Here is a 17,699-nt window from a genome sequence, read left to right as displayed (position 1 = left end):
TGTTTGTGCAAGTCTTTCACATAACATAACAGGAAAGAAAAGCTCTACCAGAAAACCTGCCTGTAAATACCCTCCTATTCCAATCTGGACAAAGTGGTTGCAGCTCAAGTGCAATTTAGGTACTTTTTAAAATAAATTTCAAATTCATGACTTTAAAAAAAAAAAAAAAAATTACCATGTGATTTATGTTAATATACATGCACACAATTTTACTTCAGAATATCTTACTGTTCAACACCATCCTAACTTTACACACATATATATACACACACACCCCACAAACCACAAGCAGGTCTCAAAAAATGAAAAAAAAAAAAACCCCAAACTGTAACTGCCAAAGCAAGGCTGGAATGAAACTGAAGTGAAAATATTTACAATGAACCACAAAATCACAGGTGCATGCTTGCAGTCATCATTAGCATGGCTTTGTTTTACTCCCCTCTCTTACAAGTCAATCTTCATTAATTTAAGTTATAAAATCCAATTTATCTGCCTTGCCTCTTTGATTAGTTCAATTCTCTCCATGTATAATCAACATTTAGATTTTTATTAAAACAAAGACAAAAGGCAGAGGACCAAAAAGAACTCCTTGTCGTTTTCAAACATTCTGCACTAAGGTTTTGCAAAAGAAAAAACAACAAGCAAACCCAAATGCTTGTTTATACCAAGCCAAGCCTCTACTAAAACATTATTATAAGAAAAGTTACCTTGGGAGTTTTGTAAATACTATTAAAAGAAGTAACATTTTGGGCTTATTGTTTTGAGCACACATATAAGCACTTTCGTATCTCAACTGAAAATCTACATGTATATATAAATACATATGCATATACACACACTTCATAGATAATGTATTTAGTGTAGAATTTCTCTTTTTCCCAATGTTTGACATTAATTTTTCTATTTAACTTTTGCAACTCACCAAAAGAGTTTATGAAGCAAATTATTTTATTCCACAATTTGATTTTTTTTCTATTTGCCTATGCTTTTCAAGTCCAAATTCTATCCCTGCTTGCAAATAAAATTTGGAAATCACCAGGAAGGCACTCATACATCTTTGAACATAATCTGATCTGCAATGCAAAAATTATCTTCCATGTTCTTCTCTTGCACTTCTGAAACTACTAGTTTGCTTTTATGGATTATTTCCTTAGTCCTCAGTCATCTAAAATCTTCTGTGTTGGGCTACACCACCGTGTTCTGTCTATTTTTCTGACAGCAACACTACCTCATACTAGTCAACAGCCTAGTGATTAGAAAACTCACTCTGATGGAAAGAATTATGGGCATTAATCCCCTCAGGAAGGAGGATAGCTGGGTTGAAGTCTCCCACACATGTGGTGAACAGTGTAGCGGATAACAGCTCTGCTAATGACGAAAAGGGAACCAGAACCATTGCCACCTCCTGGGTTTTGAAAGCAAAGATTGACCTTTGCTCCCTTTTTGAAAGAAAAGGCTTATGATCCTAATTTCAAGAGAGCATGAATCCAAAATGCTCCCTAGGGAAAGGTGCTTAGCCCTGGATATAGGCAGGATTTAAGCATTCCTACTTTGGCTACTGTGTAGAAAATGTGCAGATTCATCATCTCCTTCAAGGTGCTCTGGCTGGTATAATTTTAATGAAACACCAGCAAATACTAAAGCATTTGGCCCCCTCCACTTCATGGAAACGTGACCCAGCTGCACTCTGTTAGATCAGCCTTCCCTTTGGTACATCCAGCTTGAGAACAGCAAGGAAGTGCCGTAGCCTGGATCTGCCTCTCCTGGATCTGAGAGTCTCTGCTGGAAGAGACCAGGTATCTTCTCATTAACCATGGTTTGAAGTATATATTCAAACCGTCTGCTCTGACAGCAACTGAAAATACATTTGGCCCACTCAAGAAAATGAGAAGGGCATGCCTTCTTCCTAAGGAGGCCACAACTTCTCTTTGGGGTCTTACCCTGCTTCCAGTCACTATCAGTAGGATAACGATGGTCAGAAAAACAAGTCAGTGTTTTCATTCCACATTTTACATACTAAAACCTAAAACTGAGCACGTGTTACCAAAACATACAACCGTGCCTCCTATTATTTTTTTCACTGCTCAGGCTTGTGCCTCACTCAGAAATCAGAGGGTGAGAACATGCTTCAGTGTATCATGTTTTATGGGAACTGTAAATTGTAGCTGTGCCTAAATACTACCCAGAGTTACTCTATTAAAAGAAAATATACCATAAAATAATCCAAAGCAGCATATAAACCCAATTTAAAATGAGAAACAAGTTTATCGGTATAGACCTGATACTCTTTTTCTTCATCTTCTGAGACAGGAGCATTTCTTTCAGTATGTCTCTATGATACGCTCAAGCTCAAAGCCTTGTAAAATTTCCAGGTCTTCTTTTCCAGACCTGGACTTCCTTACAAAAAAAAATAAATAAAACAAAACAAAACTAACCAACCAACTTTTATTAAACTTTGAAAAGCTGACTCAGAAGCTGCGCAATAGCTCTGATTCAGCTTTCTTAGCCAAGTCAAAGCATCTGGCCACGTGATTCAGAAAACACGGCTCTAAAGTCCGGCAAGAGCTGCTTTCCAAAGGAGGAAATGCCTGTTTTCCCTTGTAATCTTTGTGCAAAATTTCCTCAGTAGCACTAACAGTTATTTATTTAAACATGACACAAGTAAATATCATATTCACAACTCACCTATTGTTCATCCAATGTTTCAAGCCACAGTTAAATATAAACATTTACCATTTGGCCCAATGCCAACAAAGTCTCGTCTTAGTGCTAAAACCTCATTCAACATCCACCTCTTCCCCTGAAAACTCTTGGCACGCCACTTACGATCTTCAGGGCACAATGTAAATGTTACCATACCCATGAATTGAAGGATTAGGAAAGGAAAAATATAAATATGATCTTTTTTATAAAAAAAATAAAATATAGCAAGCCACACTGAAAAAATCCTGCCAATAAACTAAGAGGGTACTAGATAACTGACTAACCTGCCAAAAATAATTCCAAAAGAATAAATGGCTGCTTCCTTACAAAATACATTAAATGCCACCCTAGAATTACCTGACAGCCATTTTAAATCACAGAATGCACTCCAACACACAGAATCTCCAAGGCATCGCACAGGCAGCTGAAGTCTACAGTTGTTAATGGTTTCTTGATTAAAAGAAAAATCTAATCATCTAATCCATCTTGCAGCAGTTTCATGACATCGAGTTTCACAACATACCTGTAAAAATATCTAGATTTCCTTGCAAAGTAGGAACCTACCAAGCCACTGGGAATAGGTATCATGGATCCAGTGTACCACTTCTAACTTTTGGTTATTCCACTGCCTCAATTAAAGCACCTTTGACACACATGCAAGACATGCTTTCATTTGCTGGGCACATCCCTGACCTTGCAAGCTGTTTTCTACACTGAGTACCTAAATTTCCAGTATCATGTAGTTTTAGCTTGTTTGACAAGCTTTAATGAAATAGTGACAGATCACCTTAAAATGTACAATAATTGATCTTCAAGCTTCATAAATATTCAGTAGGATCCAGATATGAAATGTAGAAAGCGGTTACATAATTCCTGTGAAGATAGCTGAAAAAGAGCAGTATCGGAATGCTACCTGTATAACCTAGATTAACCAAGAGACAGAGACTTTAGGAAAAAGTTATGCAAAAAGGACTGTGCAGCACTGTTGGGTTTTTAAGAATTACTAAGAGAAGCTTTTGTCTCCTTTCATGACAAAAGTAGTAGTCATGTAACATCTTTCTAATGAACAAAACATTTCTAGGACTTGTATTTTGCAAAGTGCTTCTGACAAAAAATTCTGGAATTTTACATGCTTCTTTCAGTTACAAAGTGAAAAAGAAATAAAAACAATCCTGTAGCCCACAGCTTGTGGTTAAACTATTATCTGACAGAAGCCTGGTTTCTAAAGTATGATATTAACAGTACATTTAATCAATCTCAGTAACACAGGCAGTAGACAACAAAATTGATTACTATCTGGATAACAAAATGTTGCATTTTTAAATTATTGTTATTGTCACTATAGTTGCAACAAGTATTTTCACTCTGCCTTCTCTCGTTATGTTGTAATTCTATGAAAATGTGCTAGCTCTGCAGAAACACAAGGGTCCATGTTAGGAAAGCTTTTTACAAGGCTAAGAACCACACTGCTTAGTATCTGAAAAAAATCCCCAAAAAGCAAACCCAAAAACCAAAACACTACTACTTGTTTACCACAACCACTGGATTGAAAAATTTCAGTTTTATCTGACAGAAGTGAATATTTTAACATCTGCAGAACTAGACAGCTAGTGTCTGAAGATTTTTGCAGAACAAGGTAACAAGCTCTTGAAAGACTGATGCTAGTTTTCAGTAAATGCTGAAGCTACAGAACACTGCAAAGAAACTATACCGCTAACATAATTTAAAACAAGAAAACAGGGTGACACCAAAAGATTAGCTTGGTATCAGTCTTACAGAAAATCACAGTATACAATCAACAAAGAAATAAAGGATGGTAGTAAAAAGTAATGCTAAACATAGGCTTACATAAAATAGGTCTCACTAAATAAATTTGGTATGGCTTTCTGACAAGAATATAGGTTGGACTGGATAAAAATACCTTGTAGTTTCTGACCTACTATACTTAGATCTCTGTAAGATTTAGTGACACACAACAGTTTGATTTAGAAGTTATTCAACACTAAGAAAACCTGGAATCTAAAACCACCTCATAAATTATTAGGGAGGCTTAGGGAAAATATTTTAAATCCACCTCATCAATAGTTAAAGCTGTTTTCTTGGCTCTAAAAATCATAGCTCATTATAGCTTGGAATACTATAAAAAGCTTCTTCCCCTTCAACTTTTTCTGCAGTTGGAAAAAAGAATATATATACACAGTTAAAGAAAAGGGGAGAAGGTATGAAGTCACTTTAAAGTTTGACTCTCATACTTTTTTTTTTTTTCAGGAAAGAAAACTTCAGCATTAACATATTTTCTCAATTAAAAAAAAAAAAAAAAAGAAAAGGTGTACTGAAAAGCCATTTCTTCAACAAAAAAGAGGACAGTAATGAAAAATCTGAACCAGTTCCACACACGTGTAACATCTTGCAGTACTAAACTTAACCAAGCTTATACTTCTTGTATCCAGAGTCACCTGGAAACATTACAGAGGATCATTTAACACTTTTGACAAGGACAGGTGTGCAACAAATTATTATGTATAAGCTGCTTCAGGGTCTTACCATATGGCACACATAAAGGAATTTAAGGAAAGAGGGAAAACAACATCACATTTAGCTTGGTTGAAAGTTTGCACACACAGGTACTTACTCGAAAAGAGCTGGCACAGAGTAAGGTGCTATACCCTGTGCAAGACATTTTTTCCTATTGCATGAATCTCCAATACTGATGCCTTAAGGAAAGTCCAACGCTACTCAGTATTTCTGCCAGTCAGTTGAAGGATTATATAAAAGACTATAGCTTGATAGAATCTGCACACAATACACGAACTGACGAAGGAAAAACAAATAAGAGTAGGTCAACCCTGCTCCAGAGATCTACATCACGCATGACACCAAGTTAATGGAAAAAACATGCTTGTATACAGCTCCGTGCAACACACACTCCATACATGCGAAACAAGGGTTGTTTCGTACTTACAAGATGAGGAGCTCTACTAGGAAATGGAGCAAATCAAAAGATGACTCCAAACCCAGGAAATTCTCATGTGCATATAGAAATCCAGCAAGCTGGAAATGGCTTCCTGGGCAAAAACATCTCATGGATATTTAAAATGGCAAGAGCAGGAAAGAGAACAGGCTATTACATCAATACGTAGCCTTAGTGAGATTCTTTATGATGTATTTACCAAGTTCTACTTCCCATTCTAAAAGAGAAAAGTTAATGAACATTGATGATGCCCTGTCTTAAAAAGAAAAATAATGGCTTTGTTCTCAAAATTGTTCTTATGAGCCAAAGACTCAGAACAGAGACTTTATAAGAATCTTGTAATTAGTAACACACATGAAGACAAGAACAGCACAAAAGTCATTAAATATTATTAACTAATCATGTGGACTGCTGTATTCTAAATTAATTACTCAAGGACTATCTATTTGTCATTGAGTAGAGTTTAATAAGACTATCTGACCAACACCGGAATGATGAACAAAAATTGAGAAAAGATTACACTGGATTAAACGACAAAAATATTCTAACATGATTAAATAAATAATTGTGTAAATAAATAACTGGATTTTCAGCTACAATAGTCTTCAGATCAACTTCTCTCTCTGGTAGAAACAGAAAAGAGTCACAAAATGGAAAGCGGTCAGAGAAGGGCAAGAAAAATTTTGTCTTGATAAGACTGGATGCTTCAAGATGCTTAAGACTTCTGAGATGTAACCACTACGTAAACAAGGAAAGGCAGCAACAAACCTCACTGTACAAAATTTGTGTAGGGAAGTTCAGTTAGGTCTTCTCCTCACCCTTTGGCAAAATACTAGTATCAATACTGTATCATAGTGACCAAAGCCTTAGGAAAAACAAAAGTTTTTGTCAAACCAACAATAGCAACAAATTCAGAGTTCATAAAAGCGAGCGTTTTTAATAATGCTTATATACCTCATGAATTCATGGCCTGTTCTTTGGCCCAAACTTTGTATAACTGTATAGAGAGTTAGGTTTGCACATAAAATTATGTCACTCACAAATCACATAATAATACAAAAACTTTCAAGAACAGAAATCACTTATTCAGGTTTTCTATGTTAGCAAGTCTTTATTCCAAAAGTTCAGGCAGGGTTTTAATGACCGCTTCCTGTAACGCTTTCCCAATAGCACCTTCCAAAGAATCTGACCAGTTGCCTACTGAAAACAAAGTACTGTCTTGAAACACTCCACAAATCCATAAATAGCTGTTAAATGCCGCTATCCAGAACAAAAAGTGCCTCCCAATCACTCACAGCTTTAAAACCAGGAAAGCGCAGGTTATACCACACCTTCATTGGTTTTGTTCATACCCTGGTTTTCCCCACCATCCTAACATTGTCAACGCCAAGTGCTGAGCAGAACAAGTCCATTCCTACTTCAGTGTCCAAACCAAAACGAAGAGGGAATAGGAGGGTGTCAGGCTCTGGACATGTGTCTCACATACCATGCATGATATATACCACAATAACAGGGCCAGCTTTGGCACTGCCCAAGTGTCAAGGCCAGTGGCCAAGAGCCTAAAAGTCAACACTGGGTAACACCTTAACATCTCCTTTCTCCAGCCACCTCTAGCCTCCTTCTCCAGTGCCAGCTTAGTTCTTCAGGGTAGGAGGAAACACCTTCTGTTCCTACCTGCTGGTGACAGCCAGACTGGCCAGGAAACACATCAAAATAATGACTTTTTGCACACACCGGGCCCTGCTGCTTGCCTTCCCAGCATCGAGCGGGAGATGCACCCTGGCCCCGGAGAGGCCAGCCCGACCCCTCACGCTGTGCCACGGGCACATCCCCTGCACCCGCGCCAGGGCTCCGGCACCCAGCGCTCGGCACTCCCGCACCCCCCTGCCGCAGGGCCTGGCCAGCCACCGCCGCGGGTCCCACCACCCTCGTGCTGCCATCGCCTCAGCGCCGGGCACCGTGGCGGGGCCGACCACCTGCTCCCCCGCACACGCCGCCATCACTGCAGGGCCGAGGCCGTGCGGCCACCCTGTCAGGGGAGGATGGGGCCGCCGAGGGCGACGGCAGTGGCGGCCCGGGGAGGACGCCCCGAGGCAGGAGCGCGGTGGGAGGGCGGCCGAGGCGCACCCCGGCCCAGCGGCGTCCCCAACGCGGCGCGTCGAGGGCGAGGGAGCATGTGCCGGGGGCATGGCGGCGCGGCCCGGGCGGGGGGCGGCGGGGCCGGGGGCGCGGTGGCGGGGGCGGGGAGGTGGAGCCTGGCTGCCGGCGCGGGGACCGCCGCTTCCCTCCCCCGTCGGCCCCTCACCTGGCGGGGCCGCCCCTCGCCAGGGGGCCGGTTCCACGCGGGGCGCAGGCCTCGCCCGCCGGCCCTCCCCGCCGCAGCCGCCGCCGGGCTGCGCGTCCGCCGCCAGCCGGCTCAGGCCCCAGCCGCCGCCGCCTCCCCCTCCATGGCCGCCGCTCTCGCCGGCTGCATTGTGGGAAGCTGACCTCACTCGCTGCTGCCGCCGCCCCGCCGGCTCCGGCACTCGCCGCCATGGGGGCCGTGACCGACGGTGAGACCTCCCTCCCTCCCTCCTTCCTTCCTCCCTCCCGCCCCGCGCCCGGACCCCGGCCCGGCCCGGCTCCCCTCAGCGCCGGGCCCGCCTCACGGCCCCGGCCGCCCGCCGGGGAAGCGTGCCCCGGCCTCAGGGCCTGTCTCCGCGGACCCCCGGCGCCGACCCCCGGCCTCTCACCCCGCGGGCGGGCCGCGGCCCCACAGCCCCGCTGCCGGGCCCTTCATGGCGGGGCACGGCCGGGCCTGGGGCGTCCCCCGCCCCGGGCCCAGGGTCCCTCAGCCCGCGGCCCGCCTGCGCCGCGGCGGGGCCTCCCGCCTCAGCCTGGGGAACCGGGTCCTGGCGGCCTGCGGGAGTCCCGCGCTCGGCCCCGGCATGCGGCTGCCGTAGCGGGAGGCATTAAACAGGAGTTTTTCCTCAGATGAAGTTATCCGCAAGCGACTCCTGATCGATGGCGATGGTGCTGGTGACGACAGGCGGATCAATTTGTTGGTGAAGAGTTTCATTAAGTGGTGTAATTCCGGATCTCAAGAGGAAGGGTATTTATTTTCTGGTTTTGTTTGGTTGTTGGTGGTTTGTTGTTGTTTTTTTTGTTTGTTTTTTGTTTTTAGTCTTGAAACTCTTTAGCTTGCATTTCAGTGGAAAACTGGACTTGATCCCTTTGGAAGAGATCAGTTGTAAAATGTATATATATACACATCAGCTTTTCAGTGTGGTTCTGTGGTGTTCCTAGTACAAATGCTGAGCACGGTGGTAGGCGATGAGGACGAGAGACAGGTCAGAAATCACTGAAGGCTGCAGGCTGTATCATGAAACGTGCCAGCGCCGCTCCAATGCCCTCAGGATCATTCTGCCGCTGCGTGATCCATCAGGGAGTCCCGCTATTATAACAGGATCATGACTTGAATATTTTAGTTGGCAGTTCTGCATTTATTCTGTTAGGGAAGGGTAATACTGCTGGTATTTCTGCTGGTGTGGTTCTTACTACTTTAGCCTGGTGTTTTTTAAAAAAGAAAGGGATGAAGGACAGCATGGTGGTGTGCTGTGGGGTCTGTACTAGTACCGGATATAAATTCCCAGGGGACATAATATATAATAACACTGCAGTATTAAAACGCTAATCTCAGAAGTCACAGAGCCAGCCCTGACTAGGAAGTTCATAAGCCCTGGATCAATTTGCCCTTTGCTTTAATACTCATACCTATAGGGACATGATGGTGGAATGAATAGATGCCATGTTTCTAACTGCGCTTTCAAAAAATTATACATAGAATCTTTGAAACACTTCATTTCATAATTGTTACTTAACTGTTCCATGTGCTACATGAGGCTTTGTTTTCTTGCTTCATAAAGGTAGAGGGTATCTTTATTTATATATATATTTATTTTTATGCTGTTTAGGAATAAATATCTTGTCTGTTTTCAGTTACAGCCAGTACCAACGAATGCTGAGTACTTTATCACAGTGTGAATTTTCAATGGGAAAAACCCTTCTGGTGTATGATATGAACCTGAGAGAAATGGAAAATTATGAAAAAATCTATAAGGATATAGGTAAAGATGAGAAATATTACTGTTTTCTGTTTGGCAATTTCTTTTTTTATGAACAAGCTCGTGCTAGTTCTAGTGAACATAATATATACATATGATGAATGATTTGGGTTTTTTTTTCTTAATAGATAGCACACATAAAAATTCTGTAAGCATCTTACCAATATATAAAGTACATAAAAATAAAAGCTTTTTAAACGTATTGAAGCATATGTAGTTTTGAAGCTGACAGAGCTAGCAGGCCACCATGTCACAAACAGCTCTTTATCTTTTTATAATTTGACAGAATGGCTTCTTCACATGTATTGTTTGATTTCAATACAACTCAATTTTTTTTTTAAGAAAATAGTATAGCTGCAGCACATGAGAAGATTTCTGAATGCAAAAAACAAATCCTGCAAGCAAAAAGGATTCGAAAAAATCGCCAGGGTAAGGAGCAACATGTGTATTTACACTGGTCAATTTCATTATTTTGTTATCTTTTAAAATATATTGTATTGGAAAATAGATGCCAGTTTTTTGAAAGTGCAACGGAATATACTGGCATCATGAATACTGTATTTAGTCTGGTGGCCTCCACACCCACTACTAAAAGATTTTGATGGATGAGGCAGGCAAGATTGAACCAGTAGATCTCAATGACATGCAACATTGGGAAAACCTGAAACAGTAGTTCAGAGAGGCGTTTTCAGGCCAAAGAAAAACCCCCAAAGTATTCTGTCACAAGGTGCCTTGAGAAGAACTGAAGTACATTATTAACAGCAAGACAAGGGTTGAAAAGATTTACACCCAGCCCTGAAGATCATGGAAGTATATGCCTTCAGCTTTTAAGGGAAGGTAAATGCCTTGGCGTACACAGAGGCAGTGGTGCCAGTTACACATCCCACAACTCTGTACGTCTCCTTTCTGAATACCTGTTACGAGAGATGTATTTTTTCCCTGCTTTTAAAAGTATGTGCTGATAATTTCAGTTGAAACTTAAAGCATTTCCCTGTGATACTGGTTTGTCAAAAGGTTAGCAATTGAGAAGCAAGAATTCATTTTTTCTTGGTAAATGAAATGCAAAAAGAAAATTTTTAAAGTATAACAAGTGAAAGGTTTGAAATACAACTGTTTGAGCAAATTTGTAATTTTAAACTCAACTGGAAATGGAAGGAACCTTGACCAGTAGGAATGTGGAGTTCTTGCATCTCCACAAAGACAGGTCTGAAGTGTTTGCTTTTTGGTATGTTCTGTCTGGCCTGCAGCACAGATTTTTTCCATGTGAATGAGGTAGTTGGCGTATGTACAATCTTAGTATCAGGCAATGGCTCTGTTACTTGCCTATATAACCATAATACTGTTCTTAATGTGTAATACAGTTTAAAAAAAAATCCTGTTTTTTCTCATGCAACGTTTTTCACTAAAAATGTTATGTGTAACATCTTACAGCACCATTATCTGTACATATACATTAGATTGTATCTAAAACCAATGCTTATGAATCACTCATAAAAGACCGTGTGCAGCCATGCAGAGCTTTCTAAAGGTCGTGTTTTCTGGCCTCATCCTTTACAAATCACTAGCACTGGGTAAGTTTGAGTGATCAGATAATGGTCTACAATCATATCTGTAGTTCATTCAAAAATCTCTTTTGATGTAATAATCTACTTTGAAATGTTATGGTATATTTACATTTTTATATGTGTCTATGTGGAGGTACATTTTGATATATGTAAGGGGTTATGTAGAACTTTGAATAATGTTAAAACAGTTTTTTCAAGAAGGAGAAAGAATCTGTACCATTCTATGGTACTTGATTTTTGGTTCTTGATTCGATACTTTCAGAACTATTTAGACTAACTTTTTAAATTCCTTTCAGAATATGATGCATTGGCCAAAGTCATACAGCATCATCCAGACAGACATGAAACACTGAAGTAAGTATGAGACTGCATTAAATTATAATAATCCAGTAATCTAGAAGTCGCAAAATTTGACATTCCCTTGGTTTCAGATTGACCTTTACTCAGTTTTATATAATTTCTTTTGACACAAGACAGTCTTTGGTTTCATTTCAAAATTGTGCCCTTATCAGATTTCTTTACTTAATCTCCATCTGTATGGCTTCAGAAGCATTGCTAATCGTTTTGTGTTTGCAATTTTTCCATTGTTAAGGTAAGTGAACTCAGATGTAAATGCACATGTAATGTCAGTTTACCAGGGATGAGTTGTCAGAAAAGAGAGATAGTGGGGAAGTGCTGTAAAATGCACCAGCAAGGGATTCAGTAGTCATGCAGAATATGTAGCACACAAGCAAGTAAGGTAGGATGAGAGAAAGCAGGAGAAAGCTGTTAGGTTTTCTTTGTTTTCCTTGTAGTAGTTGTTCCTGCATGCCCGGTTATAAATTACCATGTTGTGTATTACAATACAACCTGCCCTGGCACGCAGGTTAGACCTACCTGTTGTCCAACTCACCTTCTGTGTAACTTACGGTATTGCTTGTGTCGGTGTTGGATTTGGATCGCTGGCTGTGCTTTTGGGTCATTTTGGGAAGTGGTGGGGAGATAATGTTTTAAACTTTATCAAGCCACAGAAACATACCAGGACTTACTGCATCTATGAGGTTTTTGTTCGTAACATGATTAAAAATATAGCATGGGGTTACTGGTCTCATCTAAGCACAGTTTGTGCCTATCCTGTTCCCACTTGAAATTGCAGAGGGAGGCTGTCTTTTCACATTCCACAGTCTTTCATAACAACAGAAAGATTTTTTTTTATTGTATTATTATCCTAATAATAGCAACTTTATAGCTATAAGCCACTGAGAATATTTCACACATTTCTTTCTTGTATGTTGTTTTGCTGTGCCTTGATTTTATTACCACAACTTTATTACAGGCAATTCTCTTGAGGCTTGACTGCTTCTTTCTTCATTAGTCAGCATGTGCTGCTTATCAAGCCGAGCTTCGTAATAAAGAATTATCAAAAGTGAAGTTTTTCAGATAAGTCAATTGATTAAGAATGGAAACAGCTAAATGATAGTATGGGTTTTTTTTAGAGGATGTCAGGTTGTTTAGGTTTGGCAGGGTTGTTCTGATTTTGATTAACACATCCAAGCATAAGTTTCTCAAGCAAAGCTAGAAATGATGGTAAGTTACAGCTAGTAAATTTGGCATTTTGTCTTCTCTTAAACTTAATTTTATAATCTGTTTGGGAGGATATATTACAGTTTGAAATACCAGTATGTTCATCCACTGGGAGAATGGCTACAGTGTATGCACTTTTTGTCCTTAGTCCTCCATATCTGTAGTCAAAGACACAGACTTGAACTATAACAAGTACGATCCCCCATTTTAAGGATGGGGAAATATGACACAGTAGCAGAATGGAACATTTTTAAAGGGAGCTTGGTACATAGATAGTATTTTAGCTTTAACTGACCTCTCCGAGTGAATAGACTTTAAATATAGGTACTAGATTAAGTTTTCATCCAGTATTTTAATTACAAGGCTTCCTTTCGCTCCAGTTTGAGGAAAGTATACAGAAAATCGTACTATGAACCAAGAAGGACCACCCTTTAATCAGAACGGAGGAAGGGAGCCTCACTAACAATGTCATGCTTTTTGTGGAACTCTTAATCACTAAAAACACTTGAGAAAACTTCTTGTGAGGAGAAATGTCATGGCTTAGTGTGAGAGTTACATTTATAGCTTTTGTAGGTTATAAGGCACAATAGGACAAAGTTCAAAAAAATACTTTCTCTCTGCTTTTAAGGGACTGTTTCTTGGAACAACAGTCATACAGCACAAAAGAAGAAGCAGCTGTTACCGGCTTAATCACAAGTAATGCACAGGAGCCAATTCAGGAAGTGACAGGAGCTGAACTACTAAATGGCAGTGTCTGCAGCATAATTAGGTGCAGTATCAGAAGAGCTGTTAAGAGACCGAGAAATGACACTGGATCTTAGAAAAGCAGATACAAAAATGAGAAGGCTAGGCAAAGATTCTTTGGAGCGAAAAGTAAAAGTAGTAAAATTCCAGATGCAGCGTGGATGTTACTAGCAAAAAATTGCACGTCTTCTCACGGCCTGCTTATACCTGACAGCACAGTGTAAACCAAGTTTTGGCCAAATGGAAGTGTTTCAGAAACTAGAAACCAAATGGTAGCAAAGTCACTGTATGAGCCTGTAAGCTGTTAACCTGTTCCTGTTAAAGGGAGGGATAATGTCACACCCAACCCTCTTTCAGGCATTCTCTTCAAGGTACGAAGCATATTGGCTCAAAAAAAGACGACACCCTCAGGCAGCACTAAAACAGACCTTTTTCCCAGCCATTGTGAGTTACTTAGGACTGGAGGCCTTGTGGTTCCCTGCCCAGACTAGTTGCAGCAGCTGTAAGTGCTTCAGGAAAAAAAAAAAAAAAAAGTTTTATTTCCTTACTGACCATTATATGGCTCTGCCAGATATTTAATCAGGGATCATCAGCCTCAATCCACTTCACGTTTAAAGAAACAGATTATTCTCATTGCACGGAGCATAAATTACAGTAGGCATTAGATAAAAAAGTAGAAGGGCCAAACTGGAGGTTTGGGTGTAAAAGTTGATGCTCCATCCTCACTGGAAAGCTAGTGTACATTATGGTACCTGTTACTCTTTGCCCTGCCTCAGAAAGGGTTGCGGTGGTCCATGGTGGGTCCCAATGACAATAGAAGGCAAGTGTTTGCAGGAAGATCCCAGAGAGGTGTTGAAAGATTATGTATTTCAAAAGGATATGAATAATAATGATTACAGGTGTTGAATGTTTCCTTTATCTCTTAATGCCAGAGGCAATCAGTCAAAATAAAAACTGGGATTTGAGAAGGAAATGAGTATGTATATGGATCACTGAGTTAATGATGTGTGCTGAGGTGTAAGCTATATCATGTAGTTTCATCAAAAATGTGGATTGTTCTACATATGTCTGCTGTAAAGTCTACCTGTTATCTAGTACTCTTGTCTGGTCAGGCCATTGGCAGGGATAAGGTACTTGGCTGTGTTTGGCCAACTGTTGTGTCTAGTAATTGTGTGTGTGTGTTGGGTATGTAGGTTTATCAAGTATGTTCTCCATGTTGATGCTGTTGACATGAGTAGAATAAATAAAAACATTTTAAAGAAATCTGTGAAGTAGCAAAGCCTATGAAAATGGCATGGGTGTTTAATGTAACCTACTTCTTTAACTGTCATTGTATGCTCAAATAAATAATACATCTGTGGCAGGACTGAATTGTTACAGTCCAAACACCCGATGCACAGCTGTATTCCAGCTTGGAGGCCTTGTTTTCTGTAAAAGTCCTGGAAGTATGAGTTTATGACATGATAGTTTAACATTTGTGTGAAGTGGCTTTAGCTTTGTCATTTCGTTTGCTATTCTTAGTTTACCTGTGCTCTTTAGTTAATGGTTCTTTTTCCTCTACTTAGTTCAAATCTATTTTGCAAGAATTTTACAGAACTTTTTAAAAACACTATGACAATTTCTTTTTAGGCAGCTAGAAGCTTTGGGAAAAGAACTGCAACATCTTTCTCACATTAAAGAAAATGTTGAAGATAAGGTAGGTTTTTCATACAGTAATTTGTGAGGAACGTAATTAGTGGAGAATCTGCTATGGGTTGTTTAGTTGTATGTGCTCTCAGTTTCCTAAAATACGTATTTTATCATTCCAGTTGGAGCTGAGAAGAAAGCAGTTTCATGTTCTCCTGAGCACCATCCATGAACTTCAGCAAACCTTGGAGAGTAAGTGTTATTAGGTAATACATAACTGGGCTGGGTTTCGGTGGATCAAGAGGAAACACAGCTTCCAGCAGTGGGCTAGCTATGGGCAGTTGAGGTTGTTGCCCTCTTGCATCGGCAGCATCTTTTTTTTTTTCCCCCAGTGTTAGTCCAGAGCCTGAGACTGCTCAGAATTTTTTCTTCTACAAGCTAGCCACTATGTCCTTTCCTGACCAGTGTCAGATTAATCTGTAGGCTTAATCTTAAATCTGTAGACTTATCTAAATATGAGGATGGCAAATAGCAATTTGAGGTTGTTTTGTACTTCTTGTTGTTTTTTTTTAACAGCAAAAGTATTTCTTACAGAAAAGTATTGTTGTGCATATTTCTAAACTTACTTCTGTAATTCCTGTTCCGGTAGTTTTGAACACATCGTTGCCATCATGGTATCATTTGGGGCTTTACTACAAAGAAATTGGAATACAGGAAAGATAAATGACTTGCCTACTCAGACAGTGAGTCTGTAATAGAGCAGGGACTAAAATTGTCATATGCAAGAACTAAATTCAAGAATTTAGACATACTCATCTTTTGTCATACAAATAGTATTTTCAAATCAGTGCTTTTTGTGCTCTAATATGGATAATATTATTTAAAATATTATTTGCTGGATATTTGCCATGTCTTCTGAAGACTGAATAATTGGTATAGCCTTTGAGCATGACCTGATTAAATACATAGATGACTATAAGAGGAGATTTTCATTCTCTAAGGCCATCTAGATCTTCTTAAGCAGAATGAACTGTTAATCCTAGGTGCACTTTAGCAGAAGGTTATTGTTGTGTTACTAACACTTGATTAAGTATTAGTCTCTAAAATACATTTTCATATGAATGTATAGATTACCTTTCAGCTTCTAGGACTTTGTGAAGGAGTTAACAGTTTAGTGGAAGGCAGAGCTTTGGTTTGAAATAAATAAACCATTAATAGACAAAGAGAAGGCATGTACTTTGACGCAATCTGGTTCTGTTTGCTTGAATTGATATTACAGGCTTTACCCCATGTTTCCTGTAATAGCTGTTACAGATAAAAACCTTAAAAAGTGAAGGATTATTTTTGGTTAAAACATAGCATTTTGTGTGACGAGATACTCAATTAAACATTTAAGGCAATCAACATAAAATAATTAAGTGGGGGACAGCTCTGCAATATGGTCTGTAATAACCGAGCATGTTTGATTAATAGTAATATTTAATTTTAGATGACGAAAAACTTTCAGAAGCTGAAGAATCTCAAGAAACTCAGATGGAAACAGAGACCAAACAGTAGATGTAATATGAAGACTGACTATACTCTTGAAGAATATCCAAGTGTCTTCATGTTGAAACCGACAGTAAGAGAGACGGAGCTGCTTCCACAAATTTTTATACAAAAATACTTGTTTTGCTTATGCTTCAGGAGAAATCAGTTACAGGTCTGTGCAGACAGGCACTTTGTGTTAATCCGCAAACTTTGTAATTTGTGACAGGAAATGTATTTTGTTTTACAAAGGTTGAAGCTTCTGCACAGTGCTTGTGAACTAAGGTGTCTGCAAAACATTGTCAATAAACGGTCTTTACAAAGAGTGTCCTATTTTTAGTAGGCATTGAGCCTAATAGTAAGGGCTCCTTTTCTTACCTGACATAGAACTGGGGGCAGTGCATCTTTGCGTAAGTCCCAGGTTCCATACCCTAGTCCAGGTGGGACCTAAAACTGAACTAAGTAGGGTCTTAATTTTTCAAAGTAGCTGCTGTTTTAGAACTTACTCTGACTAGACTAGAATGCGCTAGTTTCTTATAAAACAAATTACTTCTAATGCTTGTCAAGGGATGTAAAACAAAAAAAATTATACTGTACTAGCTTTATTTGTTTCCTTAAGGTGATGCAAAGAACCGCAGTCCCCCGAGCCTTGCTATGCCATGTATTCTGTGCAACCACATCAAAAGTCACATTTTGAAATGACATCTTTAAAACTGCAATTTAAAAGCTTTGTTCTTGCAGAACCAGGAATCTAATCCTAATACCATTTATAATCTGATTCTGGGTTTTATCTGTCAATTGACTGTTATGAAATACATCATAGTTCCTTAAACAGACAGCGGAACCCTTCTTTCTCATGATGACAAACCAAAGCAGTAGAGCAGCAATCGTGATGAT

General features: G+C 39.9%; 2 protein-coding genes across 3 annotated transcripts in view; one reads left to right on the top strand and one right to left on the bottom strand.

The window, feature by feature from the left end:
* Positions 1 to 8,115, bottom strand: part of ATXN7 (ataxin 7) — a 93,593-nt gene extending 85,478 nt beyond the window's left edge. Inside the window, exon 1 of the mRNA XM_080382781.1 lies at positions 7,980 to 8,115. The gene's annotated coding sequence lies outside the window, so the exon portion shown is untranslated. The remainder of the gene's footprint in view (positions 1 to 7,979) is intronic.
* On the top strand, positions 8,051 to 17,128 carry THOC7 (THO complex subunit 7). Of its 2 annotated transcripts, XM_080382790.1 has the most exons (8): positions 8,062 to 8,226; positions 8,648 to 8,765; positions 9,653 to 9,780; positions 10,120 to 10,206; positions 11,639 to 11,696; positions 15,279 to 15,345; positions 15,458 to 15,527; positions 16,765 to 17,128. In XM_080382790.1, exons 1-8 carry the CDS (start codon positions 8,208 to 8,210, stop codon positions 16,830 to 16,832), a joined length of 615 nt encoding a protein of 204 aa, XP_080238916.1. In that variant the 5' UTR covers positions 8,062 to 8,207; the 3' UTR covers positions 16,833 to 17,128. The 2 variants fall into 2 exon arrangements, with proteins under 2 accessions (XP_080238917.1, XP_080238916.1); XM_080382791.1 differs by lacking the exon at positions 10,120 to 10,206 and having other exon boundaries at positions 8,051 to 8,226.
* Positions 17,129 to 17,699: the final 571 nt, after the last annotated feature.

This window comes from Falco punctatus (genome assembly GCF_963210335.1).
Source record: "Falco punctatus genome assembly, chromosome: 4".
Lineage (NCBI taxonomy): Eukaryota > Metazoa > Chordata > Aves > Falconiformes > Falconidae > Falco > Falco punctatus.
Note: the sequence above shows the minus strand (reverse complement) of the source record. Positions and strands in the feature narration are given on the sequence as shown.